The 23578-nt window shown below is 42.7% G+C and overlaps 1 protein-coding gene across 22 annotated transcripts in view; it reads right to left on the reverse strand.

Moving 5' to 3' along the window:
• LOC104151956 (dystonin) overlaps window positions 1-23578 on the reverse strand; it is a 309066-nt gene that overhangs the window by 253268 nt on the left and 32220 nt on the right. For 14 of the 22 annotated variants that reach the window (XM_068937429.1, XM_068937427.1, XM_068937406.1 and 11 more), the window contains one exon: window positions 22673-22880. In XM_068937429.1, coding sequence (XP_068793530.1) covers window positions 22673-22880 — 208 coding nt within the window. Of the gene's footprint in view, window positions 1-21232; window positions 21351-22672; window positions 22881-23047; window positions 23383-23578 lie in introns of those variants that run through there. The other 8 variants (XM_068937434.1, XM_068937433.1, XM_068937432.1 and 5 more) reach the window with 2 other exon arrangements.

Raw genomic sequence — 23578 nt, forward strand, 5'->3', positions numbered from 1 at the left:
CCAGATTCACAAACCTGGACCAGCTCACTTCTCCAGAAAGGCTCCATTCTCCAAACCCAAGAGGGAAGAAGTAGGGGTGAAATATCTCCCTTTCCTTGAAGGAAGAAAAACAAGGTAAAATTTCTAATTCCACTAACCTTCCACATAATCTTCTCCCTCACCTGTACAGCTGACCACAGTTGTTTTACCTTAGCCTAATCAGGCACTTCAGCAATCCAGAGTCACATAAACTTTTCTTCCTCCATGACGCTGGGGAATTTGCCCCACCATATGTACATAAACACACACACAAACCTATACAGGTACGCACGGACATACACACACATAAATTTAATTCTCCCCATTTTTAAGTTCTTGGTCAGTTGTCAAGTCTTTAAGCAGGGATTCTGTTTTTACCTTTAGGGGACTTGCAACAACAGAACTACGATACTTATCATCAGGTCTTCAACTGATGACTGGATATAAAAACTCTACAACAGCAGCGGTCTGTTCAGCCCACAGAACGGGAGGGTATCTAGACTCCTCTGTATGGAGATGGTTCACAACTCCTGCTGAAGCTGAGCACTAGGGAAGCAAAAAAGTACATGCCTAAACTTAGACAGAAACTTTCTCCCTCTGAAAGCCCTCTCTCCATTGACTGCATAGGGAACGAAAGTGCTAAGAGAAATTCAGGTCTATGAGTTAGGTGGACTAGATGCCAGCTACAATTTCTAAAATTAGCTAAGTGGTCTTATTCCGCTATATAACTCTAAAAACTTTTCATTTGAGCAACTGCTATGTTCCTTTTCACAACTTCATTTCTGACAGGAAAATACTCCTATATTACATGGTTATTTTTTCTTAAAAACAAGTTTTCACAAATTAAAAAGAATTAAGTTCAACTCATTTTGCCATTCTTTCTGTGAACTCGTCCATTAATTCGAAGCCGCAAACATACCATAAGAATTTTTCAATTATACAACTTAATTGTAACTAAAAAAGAGGAGAAAAGTCACAAAGAAAAAAACATTCTTTATTTAATAGATTTCTTCTGTCTATTATAAAGGCACCAGCTCTCCTAGAAGTGCTGGTAAGTCACTTTATTATCAGTAAAATGTCAATAGTCAACACTTAGTTGCATGAAGTTTTATTCTTCTTTGGCGCAGTGGTTACGTAAACTCACACAAATGCTTTCAGGGTATCTTGTTTTAAGAAGAGATTAATTGATCAATTAATGCATTCTTCATACTTCAAAAGTTAACCTAACCCATAAAATACAGAGGGGCTATAAAAGAAACTGTTGCGACTTTCATAGAGTAAGCATTGCCTTTGATGCTTATCAGCCACAAAACAAGTCACCCACGAAACTTCTGGAGAGCCTGTTCTGTGCCTCCAGGGGAAAGAGGAACAAGGTATGCATGTGATCTCAACCTTTCAACCAGGAGGTGACCTCTGCGACTTGGTTCTCACAAGCATTTCATGCTATTTCACATTACAGAAACCTACTGAGACGGGGGAAAAAAAAGAAAAGAAAAGAAAAAGAAACACCAACCACACACTCAGCTGATATTAAAAAAAAAAAAAAGAAAACAACACACACACACACACACACACACAAGCAAAGATGTACAAAGTAACGATATAAGCTCTTTTAAGGTTAGACTTCTCTAGTTCATGCATGTCTGCTGTATTTTCAGTACAACATAGTTCTCTTACAATGTTTTCCTGTGCCTGCTTCATATAGCATAATAAATAGTCCATAATAAATACTAAGCTTTTCTGTATAGCATGGTATTCTGAGTTCAGATGTACTTATTTACTATAGCTTTCAGATCTTTATCTGCTCTGTTGGTCTTTTAAATGCATTCTGTTCTGCTCTCTTTGGTATTTACTCTCTCCAAAAGCAATACACTTAAACATTTATCCACATTTTCATTTCCTGCTAAATTTGCTACATCTGTACATTGCTCACCCAGTGCTGGCAATTCCATCTAATTTAGGGCCTCAGTTGCCTTAAAGAAGATTAGTGTAAAAATTTCCCCAACATCAGTAAATCAATCAGCAGCATCTAGAGCTGCAGAAACAGATGTTTCTGCACATGATCAGAATTCCCACTCTCTAGCTCAAAATCAAGGCACTACTGTACTATACATACTTGACGTACTCATACATAATGTACTCATAAAATATGCTCTTTGTTCATCTTTCTTTCTTGCCTTGCCTCTACTGCAAAGTTAACTCAAAATTAAAGAGTCACCCCTAGCTGACACCCTATGCGCTGAAATCCTATCTTCTAGGGGGCTGATGCTTACAACTTAATTTGTCTAATCTGTTGGAGAGGACCGTGCAAACCACTGCAACTCAAACTGCTAACTCATCATCTTCGTATTACAGCGATAACACGGTGATTCTGAGCAGCAACCCAATGTCACTCTGCATCTCAGTTTACCATGGCTGTTCACTTGAGCCAGGCTAACTTGAGAGAAAGTAATTTGAGCAACTTGAATTTGCAGTAAAAATATTAAAAAATTATCTATAATCCCACCTAGGACAAATTATATGTAGCCAAACGACTGGGTCAGAAACTAAAATTAGGTATCTAGAGCAACATTAACGTAAAGAAAGCCTGAATTTCCCACACCTAAATTAGGCAAATATGATACAAAGTACCACACCATATACCACCTGCAAATCAATGGCACTAAACATGCAAATTTAAAAGCTAAAAACCATGCACAAAACAGTTACTACACATATCTAATATAAGAAAAAAAAAACAGCAATCAGGACAAATATACATATCTCACAAATCAAGCTGCATTGAATATATACAAAACTAACCATCATGGCATAAGAAGCAAACTCCTGTATCAATATATATGCAGTACAGAAAGAAAAAAAAAAAAAAAAAATCACCCAAACACAAAAAGGCCCCTTCAGATCCTTTTTCAGCTCTGCCTAGTGACAATACGTTCATTATATACATATGCTTTTCTGGTTCTCTTTCTATAAGAGTGGATCAGCCATGTGACATTTAACCATCCCACTTTCCTACTTCATTAAGCAGAAAGAAATGTGAGTTTGATATTTGTTCCATTATTTTTCACGTGTGGTCCTGACGCACTATACCCACCTGATGAGATGGCACATTGATTCCCAAAGCCACCAACCATTACAGATGGACCACAAAGCACAGAGTCATATCATTTCTGCAGTTTAATATACCTATTCCAAATCTCACTAAAAATAAATTTATCCCAAACTCACAACATGTACTCTGCACACACTTGAAAACAGCCTACTTATTAGACATTTTTAAATAATAAGGTCATTCTCATTACTTCGGTTATCACCATGTTCTCTCCGTCTCAAAAGAGTTCTCTAACTTTCTGACAGAGCCGTCAGCGGCTTGCTTGCAGCCTGTGCCAGCTATCCTTCTCCCAGACAAGTCTCAAGTTAACATGGGTTACAGATCACTCCCACTAAACAGTCTGCCTGCAGCTCCATCTGGAGAAAAGGGGGATTTCATAGTATGGATGCAGGCTGCTCCATGCCAGGGGACCTCAGGATCACAGAAACGGACCTGATCACATTAATTTACTAGTATAGGTGTAACCATATGACAAGTAGCTTTTGCCTCAACTTTTCAATCCAGTTCTCAAAACACCACAAAGACTACCCTAAACTCCTTACGAACTTCAATCATGTTGTCTAAAGCATTCTGGAAAAGTAAATTATGCCTTTCCAAGACAAGTGAGGTATTGTGAGGTCAGACATATACAGCGTACCAGTTGTATCAGGGTCACTCCGAGGCAAATGTCAGATCATACCTGAAAGCATGACCATCACTGAAGGAAGAACATGTTAATGTTACACCACATTTCCTCATGGAGTGAGGGCAAACACAAAAGGCAGTTATTTAATACCTATCAGCTAACGTGCTGTAAGCTCTCATTTTACCTTATTTTACAGTAACTCATCTGATTTTCAACACCATACAGTAATCGCAGCTCTTTCAGATGTAGACAGTAGGTGCATAAACCTGTAGTGCTTATGAGGCTAGGTATTTCCAAACAGCAGAAACAATTACGTGTCCCATGTCTCACTGGGCTCGCACACAACAAGAGAGGCAGGCACATCTGCCATTCGGTTTCTTCACAGCTTGAAGCCCGAGGATGATAAAACGCAAGGCTCGTCGTACCCTATTGCAGGTGATGCAGTACGGCTCCCATTGCACGTGGCTGACAAATACTGTTCTCTCCAAGATAACATGAAAGTGTCATTTCAGCAGCATGGTCAAGCAGCAATTGAAGGGCAGCTCTTCTGAAATTAGCCTCTGATCCAGCAGCAAAGTCCAAAGCATACAGCTTATACTGGGAAGCTAGTTACACCACATTGCTGTCTTACTCACTCCGGTTCTGACCTGCTCCTGAAGCAGGTGGAGGATGCAGCAACTGGACTGAGCCCTGATGTTGAGCTGGAGGGAGAGGTTACCAGACAGCTGATATCTTGGCATGATTAACTAGGTTACCCACTTTAATATTATCTATGAAGACATAGCTTCACCTTCTTAACTTCCAGATACCACAATAAACAGATGAGGCAACAGTCAGTTTCAAAATGTTGGGAACATTAAACCTGCCCCTGTTTTTTCTGTATTAAATGTGGTTCTAAAAAGAAGGCATGTTTTAGATGGAAATCCATTACTTAGAAATGAATCTCGAGAAAATTTCATAGTCCCAGTGGAATGCTGTTATGTGGGGGATCAGGTAGAAATTTGTGGCTGAAACCATAGCTATGAAAAATAGCACAAGGGATATCTGACTCAGGGTAAGGGTCGTGGAAGAAAATCTGAGAAAACGTGAAGAGAGATATCATAAGTTTCAGAATCACTGGATCCCAATCTGATCTCCCAGCAAAGGGCTTTTGGACAGGTAAGAGAAGCTGTCATATATCACGGCTACCCTCACAGGCCTGACCCTGACTCACATCCCCAGCCTGACCTCAGATCTGTTTCGTGACCATGGCTCAGTGACTTGCTCAACGATCTGGATTCTCACATGAACCCGGCCACCATCCCCAAGATTGCCCTGCTGCCCTCGCTCAGGGGCAGTGGGTAGTCTCTGCCTCTGCGTGCCTTCCTACCACACTGGGATCCTGGCTGCCCTGCAAGGGACAGGGAACCAGCCCTTGCTGCTCCCTGACACGTTCCTCCAAATTTCCCTCCTCTCAGCTTGATGACAGGTCAGAAGGTGTTACAAAGAAGGCAAATCAAATGAGTCTTCCAGATCTTCATTATTGTTTTTGTAAAGTCTATTCTAGCTGCTGGCCACAGCCCAGTTCTGTTGGAATATTTATAGTTTCCTACCGTAGATCACTGCGTGGACCCTCTATTCTCAAAGGAGTGGAGGATATAATCAGGCCTTTTGGTTGAAAACTTCACTGAATGGGAGTGTCATAAACCGCTCTTGGTATTCTTGATGGTAACAGCCAGGAGGGTGCATCAAGATCATAGGGACACTAACCCTTTAGCACAGAGTAAGCATCAGTCACTGCTCAGAAGGTCTTCCGAGCTACCACATGGACTTCTCTCACCATCCTCTAACTTCTCTGTGGCATCCTACTGCACTAATATTAGGAAGAATTTCATATTAGGAAGCTGTGATGAGGTGGAAAGTACCTCTTAAACATAAATCCACCTTTTCAAGAACTGTAACCAGGCTCTGTGGTTTTGATTTTTGACTCACTGCTATCCCTGTCAGTGACTCAGGCTTTTCTTGTGTTGAAGCATTGGCAGTAGCCTCAAAAACACTGCTTCAATACTCAGAAAGTCAGCAAATGTAGCAAAAATGAGAGCCAGATCTCAAACTGTGACAGCGGTAGCTGCCGCTGGGGCATCTTGTTTCAGCCAAGCACCTTTGTGCTCGTCTCCCGTGGGGAACCCCGCTGGCTATGCTAAAACCAGAAGGGAGGTGCAGTCACTGTGTGGGAAGCTTTGAATCCTGCAGATACACAGTTTGCCACAGCAGCTGGCACAAGATGCTTCATTCTGTTCTCTATTACAGTATCTTTCTGTTTGGTGCCAGAAACACTTAAATCACATCATGAATTGGAGATGAGAAGGATAAAGCAGTAAGCGAGTGAAATAGTTTTTTAGAAAATGAGCTAAAATATAGGAGAAATACTGCAATGCACTGCAATTTGTCTCACTTTCATAGAATCATAGAATGGTTGAGGTTGGAAGGGACCTCTGGGGATCATCTAGTCCAACCCCCCTGCTCAAGTAAGGTCACCTAGAGCACGTTGCCTAGGACCCTGTCCAGATGGCTGTTGAATATCTCCAGCGAAGGAGGCTCCACAACCTCTCTGGGCAACCTCTGCCTCTGCTCTGTCACCCTCACAGCAAAGAAGTTTTTCCTCATGTTCAGATAGAGCTTCCTGTGGTTCAGTTTGTGCCTGTTGCCTCTTGTCCTGTTGCTGGGCACCACAGAGAAAAGTCTGGCCCCATCCTCTTGATTCCCTCCCTTCCCATGTTTATATACATTGATCAGATGCCCCCTCAGTCTTCTCTTCTCCAGGCTTTATAAACAGGCACAGCCCTCTCAGCCTTTCCTCACAGGAGAGATGCTCCAGGCCCCTCATCATCTTTGGAGCCCTCCGCTGGACTCTCTCCAGTAGTGCCACATCTCTCTTGTACTGGGGAGCCCAGAACTGGACACAGTACTCCAGGTGAGGCCTCACCAGGGATGAGTAGAGGGGGAGGATCACCTCCTTCCACCTGCTGGCAAAGCTCTTCCTAATGCACCCCAGGAGACCATGGGCCTTCTTGGCCACAAGGGCACATTGCTGCCTCATGCTCACACCTGCAGTAGGAGGAAACTGCAGATCCACTCTGCCACTCCAAACTGGCTGCTCTGGTAACTACTGCTGCTACTACTACTAAAAAGAAAATCCAATCTCATCTGCCCAAGCAAACGTAAACCGATAGTGAGACACACACCAGTATATATACACAGAAATATGTACCTATTACTGCAGAGTATTAAGCAGCTTCAGAGACAGTGTATGCACAATCATGCCTGACTGTTGGTTCTCTCTTTAGAGCTGGGTAGATAAAAGTCCTGGATTTTGCATTCTTCAATAGCTCTCTACATTTTACATGGTCTGTCAATGTTGAATGTACCAGTGGAATTTCCTTGACTCTAGTCCTTTGTGGAAGTGTTACCGTATACTAGAGTTCAGTTCAGTTTTTCATCCTACTATTTCAATTTTGTAATTTATATTAAAATAAGAGTGAACAAAACGCAGTGACAGCCTTGGAAGCAAAGACCACAACCTACACTTTCCTCTCCTCTGCACCGGTCTAGAATTAACTATGTATTAATTTGCTTTCCTCTCAGCCTTCTTAAGCCCACGTTTGCACAGTTACTCAGTTCTAGTAGAAGAACAGTATATTCTTACCCAGATACCCCAAAACTTGCAGTGACAGCATTCTGGGTTGCAGAAAACCAAAATACTTCAAGTTCAAAGCGGCATAAAATGCTTCCATGACTTAGGACACTCATTACTATTATTCTTATGTGTACACAAAACGTACACAAAAACCTCACCACAGCATTCAGTTTTGGATTGGGTTTCTCTGGTGAGTCAACCAGAGAAAGCATTTAGGCAGCTTTCTACCTGATGTGGCAGACAGCAAAGCACAGGCAGAGGATGAGAGCCCAATCCCCCTGAATTCCATTCTTTAGAGCAGATGTTGATACTCAAGGGCCTTTTAGGCCAAACACTGGTGCTCCTAGTATATGTAGATGCTTGAAGCGGTGGTAAGCAGCAGTGGTGGTAAGCAGCTAACCTATACTGCTGCATGGAACAATCCAGTGTAGGCACGATGTAGGACTGGATTTTGCCCTTCAACTTCTATAAGGTCTTGTTAAATTAACCCTTAATGCTAAGCTTCAGTCAGTTTGGTCTAAGTCATCTCTCAGCCTTCATTTCTGGGTTGCGTTGGACAAAACAGTTTTCCATATATTGCACGGTCTGAGTGAGCATCACACTGCAGAGCATTTTTTCCAAGGATCGTAGTGTTTTCTGAAAATTAATGAATTATTTTGCCCACTACTGATTCATACGCATGAAGCTGGCAGTAGAGAAGTTCTTAGCTCCTTAGCGTTCGTTGAAGTTACCAGTAACTTTCAAGTAGCGCAATACATTTATTCTAGCTGCTCCATCTCTATCACTGGCTTGCTTAGGCTGAACGCTGAACTAATTAAGCACCACTAATAGCAACAAAAACCATTATCTTCAAACACATGTTCGACTGATCTTCCCTGTCGAGTCCTCGTATAAAGACAATGTCCTTATCTCAGCTCTTCATGTTCCATCGAAGAGTTTTACTGCTTCATATTTTCCTTTATTGCTTCATATTTTCCTAAGTATTTTTCTGAGCTCTGAGCCTTCTGAATGAAACATTTTACTAGTGCTACATTTTTTTTGACTCAGAAATAGGAAAAAAAAAAAAAATCAAAGTCAACAGTGTTTAGCCTATGAGGTTTTAAGAATAATTCAATAATTACTTCAGACACTTCAAAACTATTCCTGCACTACACAAGAGTAAAAAGAGCTACTTACTGCAGCCATACTTCCCTGAACGTTTCCCAGCAAAGATCTGACAGCTGCTGACTACTGGGCCTATCTGTGCCTAGCAAATACTGAAATCGTTGATCAACCCAAAAGCTGAAGTTCTTAATACTCCTTTCTGATTAAAAGCTTAGAAGAGTGACGGGGAGGGGAAAGTCTTTTTTTTTCTCCTCAAATAAACAGGTACCCATAAAGTACTATGCAGAAATTTATCATAAAATTTGATTCAAGCTTATCAAAGCTGTATAACAAATCAATTTTACATTCAAATGAACTGCTTCAACAATGGTTTCCTAGCACATTATTAAAGTGGACTATTTTCACATAGCAGTTTTCCAACGATAAAACCATTTCTAGAATGGCTGATGTTAGACAGGACATGATATAACACAACTAGATACAGCCAACGCTGTTGGAGATGCTAGGAACTGGCAGAAACCCAAGCAGGTGTAAGTTGCACTCAAAATACAAAAAAGGTCAGGGCCGTGGCAGGGCTGTGGCAGGGCTGGAGCCCGCACGGCTGCAGCATCACGGGGCAGCGACCGATGGCCCGGGGCTGGGCAGGGATGGGACCGGGGCCGAGGGAGGGCAGGGACAGGCAGGAGCCGCAGGACCCTGATAGAAACGATGCTAAAAGTAACCATCATACCAATTAAAATAAACCATACAAAAAGCTTTACCCTGATGTCAAAAGTGAAAATGGCCAAATGGGCGAGATAAAAAGCTTTACTTGCAGATAAAAGTGTTGTCATACTAAAAATATCAACAGTAAGCGATACACAGAAATTCCTCTTTACAAACTTCGCAGGAAAAACGAGCTGGATCATGACAGATGTCACTCTCCATGAAGCATTCAGCAGCATCCGTCAGGAAATGCTCCGCGTGAGGAACGCAAGAAGCACAGAGGGAAATACATACTTGTATTAACCCCAGGTTAATAAAAAAAGCAATTAGTGCCTCTTAAAAGCTTCCATGTCAGATGATATATATTCATATGCATGTACATACGGATGTATACATAAAACATTTTAAAAGATTAAATCTTGAAATCATTATTCCATCCTTATTTTGATGATTTGTGTCAAGATATATTTTAACAAGTACAGCAATTACTGTGTGAATTTTGGACAGGCTCAGAGATCACTTATTTTAAACAACAAAGGCACTCCTGACATCATCTTGTTAAAGTTTCAGAAGATTTTCAGAACGCAAATATGAGGCTAGCTAGGTGAAAACCTTAACGCAGTAAGATTTCAAAGGGCAAAACAATGATGCTGGATTTCAAGAAGACAAATATGAGGGTCTATAAGTTATCTATATTACGAGCAACCAAGAGTTATACTTTACTCTGCTTTATATTCATACATCAGATAAGCCATAGAAAACCAGTAGAAACTAGAACTAAAGCAACATTACTCCAATATATATCTTAGCAGCAGAGTGCAAGAAAACACGCAAGCAAAACTTGTGCTTTGTAACAAACTACCATCTATTTTTCTAAAACTTTCTCATTTATACAAGCACTACATGTATGGTTAGATCATAGAGAGATGTTATAAAGCCATAAGGAAAGAGTACAACACTGAGCCCTTTCCACATGAACGTACTGCGATTAACTTCAGTACCAGCAGGCTAATCGTCTGAATGCCCGGTCTCAAAAAGTTAATAGGCGTGAGCTATAAAAGTTTACCACGCCAGAAACGTGTCCTTAGCAAGAGAGAAAGCCTATCCAAGCAAAGCCCAGCAAGTCAGCTTAACAAATGAAAGCAGAGAGACACAAAACCTACTGTAAAGCAAGCAGAATTTTGTTGCAAACAGGACAACAACGCACATGTTCATGGCTCATCAGCACCAGCAAGGACCGAGGAAGCCGCTGCCGTGAGTAACACGGTTATGAAGGACCCAAATAAACTCTTTCCTGAGTGAGGACCTAGTTTTTAAGATGATTTGCTGTTCCTTTCCCCACCACATGCTTTACAGAAAATTTACCGTTTTCCATCACAGGAAGAAGTCTCAAAGAAAAAATTATGGAGCGACACAGGAAGCCTATATACAGCCAACTACAAGCAGCTAATTACAAATTCAGAAAGAATTAAAATACCGGTGAGAAGAGCTCCTTATAAACACATACCCTAAAACATATCACTATTCTCCTGACTATTTTCAAGAAACAAATGGAAAAGCTTGAAAAATTACTAATGTAGCTCATATTAATTCTGGGAGAAGTAAGTGGAAAGCATAATTTAAGACAAAAAAAAATACTGAGACAGATATTGAAATCATAATGCCAAATGCCCATCATCTTTGTAATGATAAATCAAATTCCTCTATAATTTTTTAGGTCATTCTAGATTAAAATCAAAAAATATATAACTGACATGTAACCCTAAAAGCTTTCACAATTTTTTTCTTTAAACAAAAGAACTACGAATGAAGACAACCAAGATACAGGGTGCAATCCTTCTGCAGCCTGAAAAATGACTTAAAGGATAACAGTGTCTTGAATCTTGGCTGCCTTCCAATGTGAAGAGAAGGGTGTAGTTTTCTGGAAATCATCAATGCGTTCTGCAATTATTAAAGATTTGCAGAAGGAAGTAAACAAAGAAATAGGATATTTTCTGATGATACAAATTGTTTCAGACTGGGAGAACTCTAGAATTTTAAGATTCAAAACAACCCATCGAAACTGTAACATTATTAGACAGAATGACAGGAAATGAAATACAATTTAAACAAAAATTAAGCAATTACTGGGAACAATAAACAGAAGCTTAAGTATCTCACAACTGCCAAGGCCATCAGCGGAAAAATGCCTACTAATTGCACAAAGATCAATAAAACCTGAAACATTACAGCTAGCTAAAAATAAATCAAGTTGAATTCTTAAATACACATAGATGATCAGCATACAACACAAAGCAGTAATGCAACACAGAGTACTAGAGACAATCATGCCATCTCATCTCACAAAGTACGTCAGTAGGGAGAATATTAAAGCGCACACAGTCATTAAATGCTTAATGCTGTGGTATGGAGAGAACTTACAACTGTAAAGAGGTTGCAAAAGCTGAGATTTTAAACCACGAAATACAGGCTAAGAGCATTTTGCTGATATACAGAAAATATGAAAGGATCAAAAATGTGGAATTACTGTCCCTTTTTCTTACTTGCTAGCATGACAATAATCAAATTGCAAACAAAATCCACTGTCTCACATAGCATCTAAGCCACTGGCTAATGCTAAGTACTAAAGTAGGTAGGTCATGGAGACAAATGCTGTAATGGACTGCTTATTTATTGAGGAAAAAAAATGAATAATTTCAAGTTGATGTACTTGCCTGTCAGTTGAGTCACTGAGATAATACATGGAAAACAAGTCTTGGGAGCTTACAATAGAGTTAAAATATAGAAGATATTTTCTTTAGTGCACTGTATCATTGGCTAGGTTCCCTACAGCACTGAGTTTGTTTTCATTAGCAGTATGAGGTACAAGCAAGGAAACAAGAGCAACTCTCTCATCCTCACCGGCAATGATTACACAGCCACGTGCGAGTCGAGTGCTGAAACTAAGAGCAAAGAAATTTAATCATTTTAAAAAGAAGTGACAAAGTTAACAACGTTCCCAACTCATGCTTCTGTCCCTTGGACGTTGTTCTCTCTCTCAGCACTTTCACTGACAGGGATTAAACTCTACACCTTAAATTCACTCGCCGTGAACCAAAGGACAAGATTTTTCCCACTTGAGATATTTCTTACTAGGAAAACAGAACGAGATATGCACCTTTCAAGGAGGAAGTATGTCTTGAAGAAAGAGGTAAATAAGAGAAGATCAGAGGTGGACAGATTCAAGAAAGTGTACTGGCTGAGGAAAGAAAAACAAAGAAAGACTCTAGTCTTCAGCACAAAGTACACAAATATCTTAGTCATACAGCTACATCTCCAATGGACCAATCACCACGTTGGTCACTGAAATTAGCAGAATCTAGATATCTACTCATACCAAATTTAAAACACGTATAATGTTTAAGATAAAGATGATCCCTCATTTTGTAATGTTATTTAATCTAATCCATACATTGGTATTAAACTGAAAAATCAATGGGGAGACATGCATGCTCCCATATAGTACACTTAATTCCTTAAATTCTCTTGAGCATTACATGGTCACCAAAGTCAAAAAATGCTTCAGTATGACAGTCAAAACATCAAGACATAAACAATGTATTGTTTCTAGGACGCTAATGCAATATTTATAAACTAGATTATAACTTTGATGATGAATGCTTGATGCTGCAAACTACAGATAACTGTTCAGTACTGCTGTAAAACCCACTTCAAACAGTACGTTGGACTGCTGGACTGATTCAGTGTACAACAGGATCTGAAGCAAAAGTATATCCACGTGAAAGCAAAAAGTAATGTACAATTTAAGTTGAAATACATAATGCTTACATGAAGGAACTCGATCTCATTTAATTCAATTTGCAACAAAAACAAGCAGAAAATGAGAACTCGAAGGTTGGCCAAATTTGGCCTTGGAAAGGAGTGCACAGATTTTATTAGCAAGGGATCTATGTTAACCAATTGAAATTGAACAACGCAAAAGTATCCTGTTGAGCACGACAGAATAAGATAATTTCATCAGGGGACCTAATCAACTTTGGCCTTCTTCCTGTAGCTCATCGGTATCTGCTCTTTTCTCCTTCACAGAGATAGTGAGCCAAATTCCACTCTAACTCTATTGTAAATTGAAAGTCAACAAAATTACATCTGCAAAAAAGAAAAACAAAAAACCTATCCCCAAAACCAAACATTTCTTAGAAGTTGTTTTGTTAAAAAATTAATTCAGAGAGTAGAAGTCATAAAGCCATGCCTGAGGAAAATATAATTGGTCTACAATACAAAGAAAACATCAGTACGCTCAAAAGTGTCTTTTTTCTTCTCTAATCAATCTTCCTTCTGGAAATTGTGAATTTTCCTCCAGAGAAGATTTCATACTAAAAAGCTTCAAAAAATGGGGGGTTTAGCTGCAGAACTAATTTGTAATACCTAGTATTATCACACGGCTTCAAGCATCAGGTTGTAATCTGAACAACGTATAGTCACGGGGAGAGAAAAGGCACAAGCAGCAGTGAAGTGCCTAATTCCAATTGAAAGTCACTGGGGCCAGTAATCTAATCACCATGTGTGCTTTGGAAAATATCTTGCTCTGGTACCAGAACTATCTTAGCAAAAATATCTTTTTCTTGTCAGTTATAAATGACTACACAGCAGTGGCCCTCAAGACAAATGCTTGAGTCACTTCCCAGTTTCTAGGACATAACGTAAATCCTTTATTTCTAGTTTAAAAATGTATCTAGAGCCGAGGTAATTTAAAGCATTAAATATTTATATTTGTCCACAGCTAAGTTCTTCACTCCTACGGAAAGTAACAGAAGTCTTGTCCGACTAAAACCCACAGTATCCCAAGTGACGTTCTGCTCAAAAAAGCTCTTTTGCTAGAACTGCTCAGGACGCGTTATCATCGTTATAATAAAAATCTCGGTCCAAATTACCGCACGCACTTTCCAGTGCGGCTTCTGCTGTGCCTAAGAGACGCAGTCACACGAGGAGCACGGCGACTGCAACCTGACCCGGCGGAACAGGCGTCTGCTCACAGGACAAGAGGATACCCGTTTCAGTACCTAGCAAAACACTGCCAGCGACTTCTCTGTTCAGCTACATTTTCATCCATAAACTGTCCACAACGACTGTCTAAAACATGCACAAAAAGTCAGACCCATTTTGTTCTCCCATTTTGTGAAGCCTAACGTATACTCTCCTGTCTAATCCCAGTATAGAAGAGCTCTACTAATTTTAGATCCAAGTGGTGTAAAGTGTCATAGCTGTCAGATAGCTGGATACCTGAACCTCAATCCAAAGTAATGCAGTTCTCCAGCACAATTTGACCATTAAGCCCCATTTAATGGCAGACTTGTTTTAATATGCATAGTAGAATACATTATCAAATGCTACAATTTCACGTATTAACTATGAAACCGAACTATTAAAACATATTTAAAAGCAAATCAAGTTCAGAAGGGCCATGTGGCTATAATCAAGAGCAGATTTTGGCCTGTGCTGCTGAAAAGCCCATCAGAGGCCTAATCCTCCTTGTCTCACATAAATAGTTACACTAATTGTGTAATTGCAATGTGCAGAACGCAACCCTCACCGTAGTCTCTTAGAGTCTTTGTCCTTTTAATGATTTATTTGCAGCTATTGTCAGTTTAACTGTATTTGCTTAAAAAGTACAAAATTCAAAAAAAAAAAAAGCTGAGTGACTACTTTTCACAACAAAACGATGTGTACTGTACGCAACTATGACAAAATTAAATCCGAAAACACACCTACTTACTTGTAACGCCACTAAGGCTAAATTCTAACGTCCTAAAGGACGACCGATTTCAGCAAGAGCGTGCCTTATTAAAGGCTGAGCTATGACTTGGGCCCCAAACTTGCAAACAGGCTCGTGTGGGTGGATTTCTGAAGCCACAAAAGCACGGGAGTCTGCCTACACAGATCAGCTTGTAAGATCTGGCTATTAACATGCCCTTCAGGATTTGACCTGTGGACTGAAGTGTCTTTGTAAGCATTGTTTCACCTGTTGGAAAGCTGGGTTGACTAAAAGCATTCAGTACATGAATGTTTTCACTCACTACAGAAAAATCAGGCTTTGTTAAATTAAATAGCTCTAATGATGTGTTACAAGAAACATTTCAGGCATGCAGCAATAATCTGCATTCACTTCTGACATTTACAAAACTTTATTCTTTTAAGCCTGAACTTCATAAAATATTTGTACTCAACTTTAAGCACGATAATTATCCCTGTTCCATTTTACAAAGCGCTTAATACTAAATACATGCTTAAATTCAGCAAAATGACACAACAAATTTTTCAGATTAGGCATGTTTTAAACAGTGCAGAGGAAAGAAAAGAATCCATAGGCTGATATTCATGCAAAGGATCACTATAAATTGGTGAACTAGATCACAGAAAACAGTAAGAACTACCACACCCCAAAATATAAACTAAGCCAAAACAAGCCTTTTAATACAATGACGACTAAAGTTTATTTTCCTTTTTTTTTCCCCCTTCGGGCTTCACCACCTCCTGATTTTGGCCGTAATAAAAATGCATACTGACATATTTGTGTAGTCTCTATTTCAAAGGTGTGGCTGACTCAGTAGGATTTGGGAAGTAACAGAAAAGCAATGAAACGAATATTTATTTGATCTGTACCCCAACTCACATACTGAAGATATCTGAATCAATGGCCAAATTCTGCCCGCCTTAATCATCCAAACAGGTATCTTTTAAAGCCACGGACATGGAATCTCAGCTTATTTAAACCATCATACTCGCTCAGAAAGTGCTGGCCCAGTAACGAGGCCTTTACACACACAAAGCCTCACCGAATTTGCTAGTGTTCAGGTTTTCATTATTTTTATCCCAACATAATTAAGCCCACTGCAACTCAACTCCAGCGAACCACTCGTATGAGTGACATGAGCAATATCTGGTCCATGTTTAGGATAAAATGCACTGAAAAAGAACTGTCTACTGTTATCTGTCTACAAAACAAAACAGCAGTGAAAAACTTATCTGTAAGAACATAAGGATGTTATAACAGAATAAAAGTGCAGGTGTTACATGTTTACATGGCCCAAGGAGTCCCTTAGATTATTTTGTCCAACCTCATACAACACAAATGCCATTAAGTTCTTCGCCTTCAGAAGGCTAAACTGCTGTAGGAGACACGCAAAGGACAGGGGAGACTCCAACGTCATCATGCTGAAGACGTGCGTGGTGCCAAAGAAACAATTAGGTGATTTGCAGCCAGATAATCCACAACACAACCTGCACAAGACAGCAGAAACCTTGCCCTATTTAACTGAACTAGAAAGTGATCAATTCCAAAACCAGAAATTGCCAACACCTGAAAACAGGTGGAAGAAAATCATCTAAGATGTGAATTCCTTATACCCTCTGCAGAACCAACATCTAAACACCCCCAGTTCTCGTTATGCTAAAGGAGAATGAAACCAAATTAAAAGCGCCTAGCCAACTTCTCACCTGAATTCAAAATCAGAAGCCCCAAAGTATGAGACGGTTAGTACATAACTGAGAGCAGAGAAGAACAAGACTTCTGCAGGCCATGACTTAAGGCCTCGGAGTTCAGAGTATAAACATGGAGCTTCACAAATCCCCAGACTCCAGGGTCAGAGAAGTCTGCCACAGCCCCTGATCGTTGCTCTATGAAGCCATCTCTGAAGAGTAATATCCCTGAACTAAGTCTGAGACTGAACACACTAATGAAGAGCCTCACAATTCCTAAAATACATCAACTTCCCTCTTCTCAGGTGTCCAAAAACCAGCCTGGGTGAATGGCCCCCCTCCAGAAGACAGCCAAAAGGAGCTGGATGACTGTCATCTACTTCGCTGATAATAATTTAGAAATAGTGTCCAATCAATGTCAGAACAGCTAGGTCCTGCACACTTACTTGCAACTACACTCAATGAGGCATAAGAATACATAAACTACACCATCCTTGAACCCTACACAGGCAACAAAGCACCGCAGAAGACCCACTAGTTCTTTTCTACCTCTAGACTACTTTGCTTCTCAGAGTATAGAAAACACACCTGTTGGCCATGCTTCAGCAGAATATGCAGTATTAAAGATTTTTTTTAAAGCAAGGGAGAAAAAAACAAAATCGAAATGTAAGGTAATGATGAAGTTTAAACAACCCAGTCTTAGTTTTACTGTCCTTTGCCCCAGACTTGCCTCTCTTCCCTACAGAGGCAGAGGCTATGCAGCAAGCCAGAGATATTCGAAGGAAGCAGTAATCAGGCATTTGACCCAAAAAAAACATTAATGTGATACTCTCCTATCATCAACAACAATTTAGTCAAGTCCCAGAGCTGCAAGGCTGTATTTCTCATGGGTAGTCATGTCAAGCTGAATTTTCTGTCAAATAGATCAGTTTCCTACAGAGCCAAAATCCAAAGCATTGAAAGGACTTCATAGGCCAGAAAGTCTATATGTGCTGTAAAGGTTTAAATATAAGCTTGTGAGAATGTTCCCAAATAATTGTGATTTAATACTTAACTTCAAGAATTATCGCTATTCTAGAGATAGCGATCACAGTCATTATTACATGTTCCCATTTCAATAATGATGTCAAAGGGTAGCAACTTTGTTATATAATTGTTCAAAATTTGGGGGAGAAAAGAAGTCTGTTGCAACTGTTATTTAAATATATACACACTACCTGAACTGAAAAATACAACTTTGGAAGGATTCTATGTGCAAATCTTGATTCTTGGTGTATTACTTAAGACATATATCAGAGTAAATCAAATGAAAGCGCTGCACTTAAAGACACTATCTTTACAACACTGATTCTGAAGTCTTCAACACTCAAATAATGTGGGGATGGAACAATGCATATCTATTCTATCTGGTAGAGATGGCATCTAATACCTTAAAAGCTACATGTATATGAAATACTCTTGGATATTTTCTTATTAAGAAGTCAGAAAAAACCACTAGGACACATTTATCAGGAAGCCTGCTAATAACAATAATTTCATTAATTTCTGTTTTCAGGCAAAGATGAGATAATTTAGAAGCAACATGACTAATTTTAACTCAACTACAAACTCCATAAGAAAAGTCAAATATGTTTTTCAGGATGAAGTTTACCTATTAGTAGTTACGTTAACAAGTATTTTGAATCATTTCTCATCTTCCCTGGTCAGTCACAAACAAGACATGTGAAATACGTCACATGGTTCAGATAAAATATACTAGACATTTTATTGCCACTACCACAACAAAGGCGTTGCCTTTGACCATTTCTAAAGGTGCTACTAACAAAGAAGCATTTTTCCCCTGAATAAACAGCTTGTTTCAATACGATTTCTGAATCATTTGAGATAATAGGGCTTGTTTCCCTCCCCCCAAACTGAATGCTTTAGAAATACTGCCTGTGAATTATTATGTGGATCAAGAAAAAAAATACGATGGCCAGTAACCGAGCTGACTGCGGGTCAGAAAACAAGACTCTTTTCTCCCACAGCAAATGCTCTTCTGTGCTATTTCAGATTTAGCAAACAGTTGCCTAATTATTTACTGTCACAGCTAAAGACACGGTCAGCAGACAGAATTTGTAGACATACAAATATCTCGGTTTCATCTGCAACTAAGCTCTTGTTTTCGCATAGTACTGAAGACGTGCGGCTTCATTCAGTGGTACAAAAAGATGAAGATCAAAACTTCATTCTTCTACCTTTAAACAGGACTTTTTTTTTCTTCTTTTTTTCCCTAAATCAAATGGTCCAAATGTCTTAATGATGCGGCATCATATTATTCCAAGCCTTCCAAGACAGGCAATGAATTTTGTACAGCTGACTCTGCTAGTTACAGTATTCAACAGCTGGGACATAGATAATTTGGCACCCTGATAATGCCCTCAGTGACTACAAGAGCATTCTGCAGGCTGTAAAAAGAAAAAAAAAAAAAGACTAGTATTACAATTAACCGTTGGACCTCACCTTAAAAATAGAGAGTCAGCATGGTCCGCATTTGATAAAGAAAATTAACACAGGCAATGTTTTCAAAACTGAGAAATTTAGAGAAATGGCACTCCCTCTTCAAAGCATATATTGTAGCAATTCTTTTCGGATTAGATCAGCTCCCATAGCAAGTCATGAGAGCAACAATCGCTGTAGTGAAGTCATACTGCTGGGACTCTGATGGGAAATCATGACCGGCTTGGAAACACGTTTTGGAAAAATAATGTGCTTTCCAGGTTTCCAATAGATCATAATTAAAATGAGTCCAAAACTTTACCTGCTCCTAGTGATTGAATAAAATACATCTCAAACCGCAAAACAGAGCATAACGATGTAGTGACTACGACACTAAAAATGAAAGCAGCCAAGACTGGATGTCTCTGAACAATTTCAGCATTTTGCTCATTGAAAATAGCATGCAAATGCACCTGATGCTTTCCCCCACAAGTAATGTGATAAACTGAAATATTTTCAGAATTTGCTTTATTTCTCATAATGATAAGACTTAGTTTGAGGAATTTCTTTTAGCTAAAATACTTTAGTCTTTCAGCAGTTAAAAAAGCCAAACGTTTTAGTCCTTATTCAGGTAAAACTCTCACTGAAACGGGAAATTAGGCCTAATACCTTTCCTGGGTTTTAAGTAAGTAGATAAACTGGTGTGAGAATGATCCTTATTAAACATATGAGCCTAGCAGTACATTTATTTTTAAATCAAAGATAATCCAAGGCAGAATAGCAGTATATTGAATTAGAACCAGGACAGAAAATTTTCTCACTGCTTTTAATTCCAGAGTGAAAAAAAAAAGTCTACTCGCTTTAAGATTTTGCAAAAATTAGTTCATATAAAGTATTTGATAGCTTAAAAAAAAACAAAGAACAAATGGAATAAGGATGTCCTTTTCAAGATGATCTCTTATAAGCCATAATTATTTCCCATCTAAAATGCACTAATGCACTTCAGTACAGAGACAGTGCACATGCTCCATAGCTGCATTGACACAATGGGCAACAGACACAAAGGAGTCATTAGTCAATATTGTTAATGACACATGAAACAGCAAATGAAACAGGTATAAAGTAGTCTCACCTGGACAAATTCCTAGTTCAAAGTAACTGTTTGTGAGGGGTTTTTTTTTTCCAGAAATACTACCACTAATAACCAGGATTAAATAAAATCAGCTATCGCTGTCTTCAAATTGAGCTGTCTTAAACTATGCCACTCCCATTCCCATCAATGGGAACCATTTAACAAAAACCTTTACAACTGACTGGAAACATATCGCAGAAAAAGCGTAATCTTTCCAAACAAAAATTTCAGCTGTAAAGTCTAGCCTACCTTTTCCCCAGGCTCAGAATAGCAAATGCTAAATATGCTGTGGCATGCTGTAAGAACTATTTCTGGGATGAAGATTCAATCCGAACAGTCAACTCCACCTCTTTTTACTTTAATTAAAATCAGAACCTTAACATTTTTGATCCGCGTTTTAAGATTTAACACTCAAAATACACTGAAACATAATGAATCACGTCCCCCAACTGTCTTCCATCCCAATTACAGAACGCAACGCAATCTGCAGATCTAACAAAATTACTTGTATGCCTCTGTGCCACGCTAAACGTCTCTTTTCCCTGTATTTTTCCTGCATTCAGTGAAAAAAAAAAAAAAACCGCAGGTGCGACGTGAACTAAAAGCATTCTCTGCCCCGCTACCGAAAAGGAGAAAATAAACGGAAGCTTTAAAGAGCAACGCACGTCGGGACGCGAAACGCCGTGCCCGCAGCTCCCTCGGCAAACACTCGTGAAGGAGCCTCGCCAGCGGGTGTCTCAGCGAAGCGAGGCGCTCCGCGCACCGCGCCGCCCGCCGCGGCCGGTTCCCACGCGCGGCGAGCGCCGCGCGCGCCCCGCCGCCCCGGGCCCCGGCCCGCCTGCGCCTCATCCGTGTGTCCATCTGGGGCAGGCGCGGCCCTGCGCGCCCCGCGGGGACGCCGCGTACCCTTGTAGCGCTCCAGGACATCCTCGTAGGCCTGCAGGTACTCCTGCTCCTCGGCATAGAAGTAGGCGCCCGGGGAGAGGTACCCAGCCATGGCTGGGGCTTAGCGCTGCCCAGTCCCCTCCCAGCCTCCAGACAGACAGAAGCCTTGGGAATGGCAAAAAAAAAAAGGGGGGGGGGGAGGGAGAGAGGCTGCCGGCAACGCCCCCACCCCGCCCGGCCGCGCCGCCGCTCGCCTTGCCGCGGCCCGGCCCGGCCCTGCGGGGCGGCCCGAGGGAGGGACAGACGGACGGACGGACGGATGGATGGCTGGATGGATGGACAGACGGGGCGGAGGGGCCGCCGGCGCCCGCCGCCCCCAGCCCCCATGCTCGTCCCCGCCCGCCCCTCCCCGAAGGCAGGTGGGTGTCGGCGCGGCGGCTCCGCGCTGCGACGGGGCGGGCGGGACGCGGCACTAAAAGCGCACGGACGGAGGCGGCGGGCGGCGCCGCCGCGGGGCACCTCCGCGCCCCCCCCCGGGGCCCCCGTCTCGCCTCGCACCGGCGGCAGCTGGCGCACGGAGGGGCCCCGCTGGCAGCGCCCCGGCTTAGGGTGCCCCCCCTCCCTTCTTCCTCCCCGCCCCCCCCCCGCCCCGCTCCGGTCGCGAGGCCGCGCAGGTGCCGCCGCTCGCCGCGGCCGAGCGCGCCTGCGCCCGCGCACTCTCCGCCCTCGCCTGACCCCGGCCGCGGATCCTCCCCCACCGCCGGGCCGCCCCCGCGAAGCTGCGGTGCCCACACGCCGCCGCTGAGAGCCGTTTTCGCGGCAAGCGCAGGCTCGGGAGCGGGGAGGCGCCCACGCGCGCAGGCGGCGCGCTCGCGTCCGCGGGGAGCGCCAGCGGCCGCTGCGCCCTGCCGGGATTCAGCGGCACGCTGTCAGCGGCTGGCACCGGCGACAGCAGCGCCCCTGCGCTGCCGCCCGCGTCGCTGGTTGTCGTCGGGCCAGGCAGCAGCAGCCCGGACGCGCTGGCAGCCTCGCTGCCCGCCCCGGGCCGCCCGCGACGTGCCCGGAGAGGAGCCGCCGTCTGTGCGTGCGCCCCGGGCAGCCCCGTGCTGCTTCGACGGGGAGAGCCGAGTGCGCCGCCTGCCCGGCTGCTTGGCAGTCAAACCGCAGGCACGGTATGAAATCCCTACAGGGACCGCTGCAGTCTTCATCCCGCTAATGCAGTTTCCCATGAAAGTTTAATGGGCGCACCTGCACGTATTTCGTCTCTTCCCACATGCATGCATTCGCCCAACCGCAAAAAAAAAAAAAAAAAAGGGAAAGAAAAAAGAAAAGAAAACAAACATGGCCAAATAGCTTAGTCACCGCTCCGAGGAGCTGGGGGGTGGGGGGGCTCGTTCAGCGGCTGCGCCGAGCCGCGGCCCCGCTGCGCCCCTCCCGGCCGCGGCCGCGGCGCGCCCTTACCGGCGATGCGGAGCACGGCCCGCTCGGCGGGGTCCAGCACGGAGCCGCCCTGGATCTTCCGCTTGGACCGCTCGTGCTTGGGCAGGTTCCAGGGCAGCGTGTCCCCCGGCGCCGGCGACACCGTGCCCGACTTCTGGCTCAAGTCGTCCTCGTCCGAAAAATCCGCGGAGGAAGACATGGAGCAGCGGTAGGACGCGTTGCCGGAGCTCTGCACAGAGACACAGACAGACACAGACACACACACACAGAGGTTGCGTGGGTGGCGAACCCGCAGGCAGTGTCTGTCGCACCAGCAGCGTGCACCCAGCCCACCCCGCGTGGCTGCGGAAAACATCCCCCCGGAAAACAAAGATAGGGGAGAAAAACGTCGCTCACCATTGCTGCGTATGAGGGGTGCGTGCGTGTGTGCAGCTCCGAGGATGATCCTCCAAAAAATAGCCAGCCCTCAGGGAAAATGCATTTAGGATGGATGCCGGAGCGCCGTGGCCTGCGGCTAGGCAACCAGCTCGCGAATGATCCTCCGACTTCAACAATAAAGCCCAGCAGCAACAAAAACCTTCCGGGCTACAAATCGATAGTATTTGGCTCCCCCGCCAGGACGAGAAAAAGATTTGCCATCAGCGAGCTGCTGGTTAAAGCGTTGATGTGGCTGTGTGGCTCCAGCCCCCGCAGCCAGTGCAGCCTCCGCTCCTTTGTTACCGCCCGCAGGCGCCCGAAACCGCACCCCGCTGCCTGCCGGCCGCTCGCCTCGCCCCGGCTGCGCTCCCTTTCGCCAGCCCTGCTGCTCTCGAGAGCAGCCAGTTCCCGACGTAGTGCGCCTGACTAGCACGGGAAGGAAGGAAGGAAGGAGGAAGGGTGATTTGTCGGAACAGCCTCTTTGGGAAGCAAGGCACAAAAGGGCGGCTT

The sequence above is a fragment of the Struthio camelus genome, chromosome 3 (genome assembly GCF_040807025.1).
Source record: "Struthio camelus isolate bStrCam1 chromosome 3, bStrCam1.hap1, whole genome shotgun sequence".
NCBI classification, from domain to species: domain Eukaryota; kingdom Metazoa; phylum Chordata; class Aves; order Struthioniformes; family Struthionidae; genus Struthio; species Struthio camelus.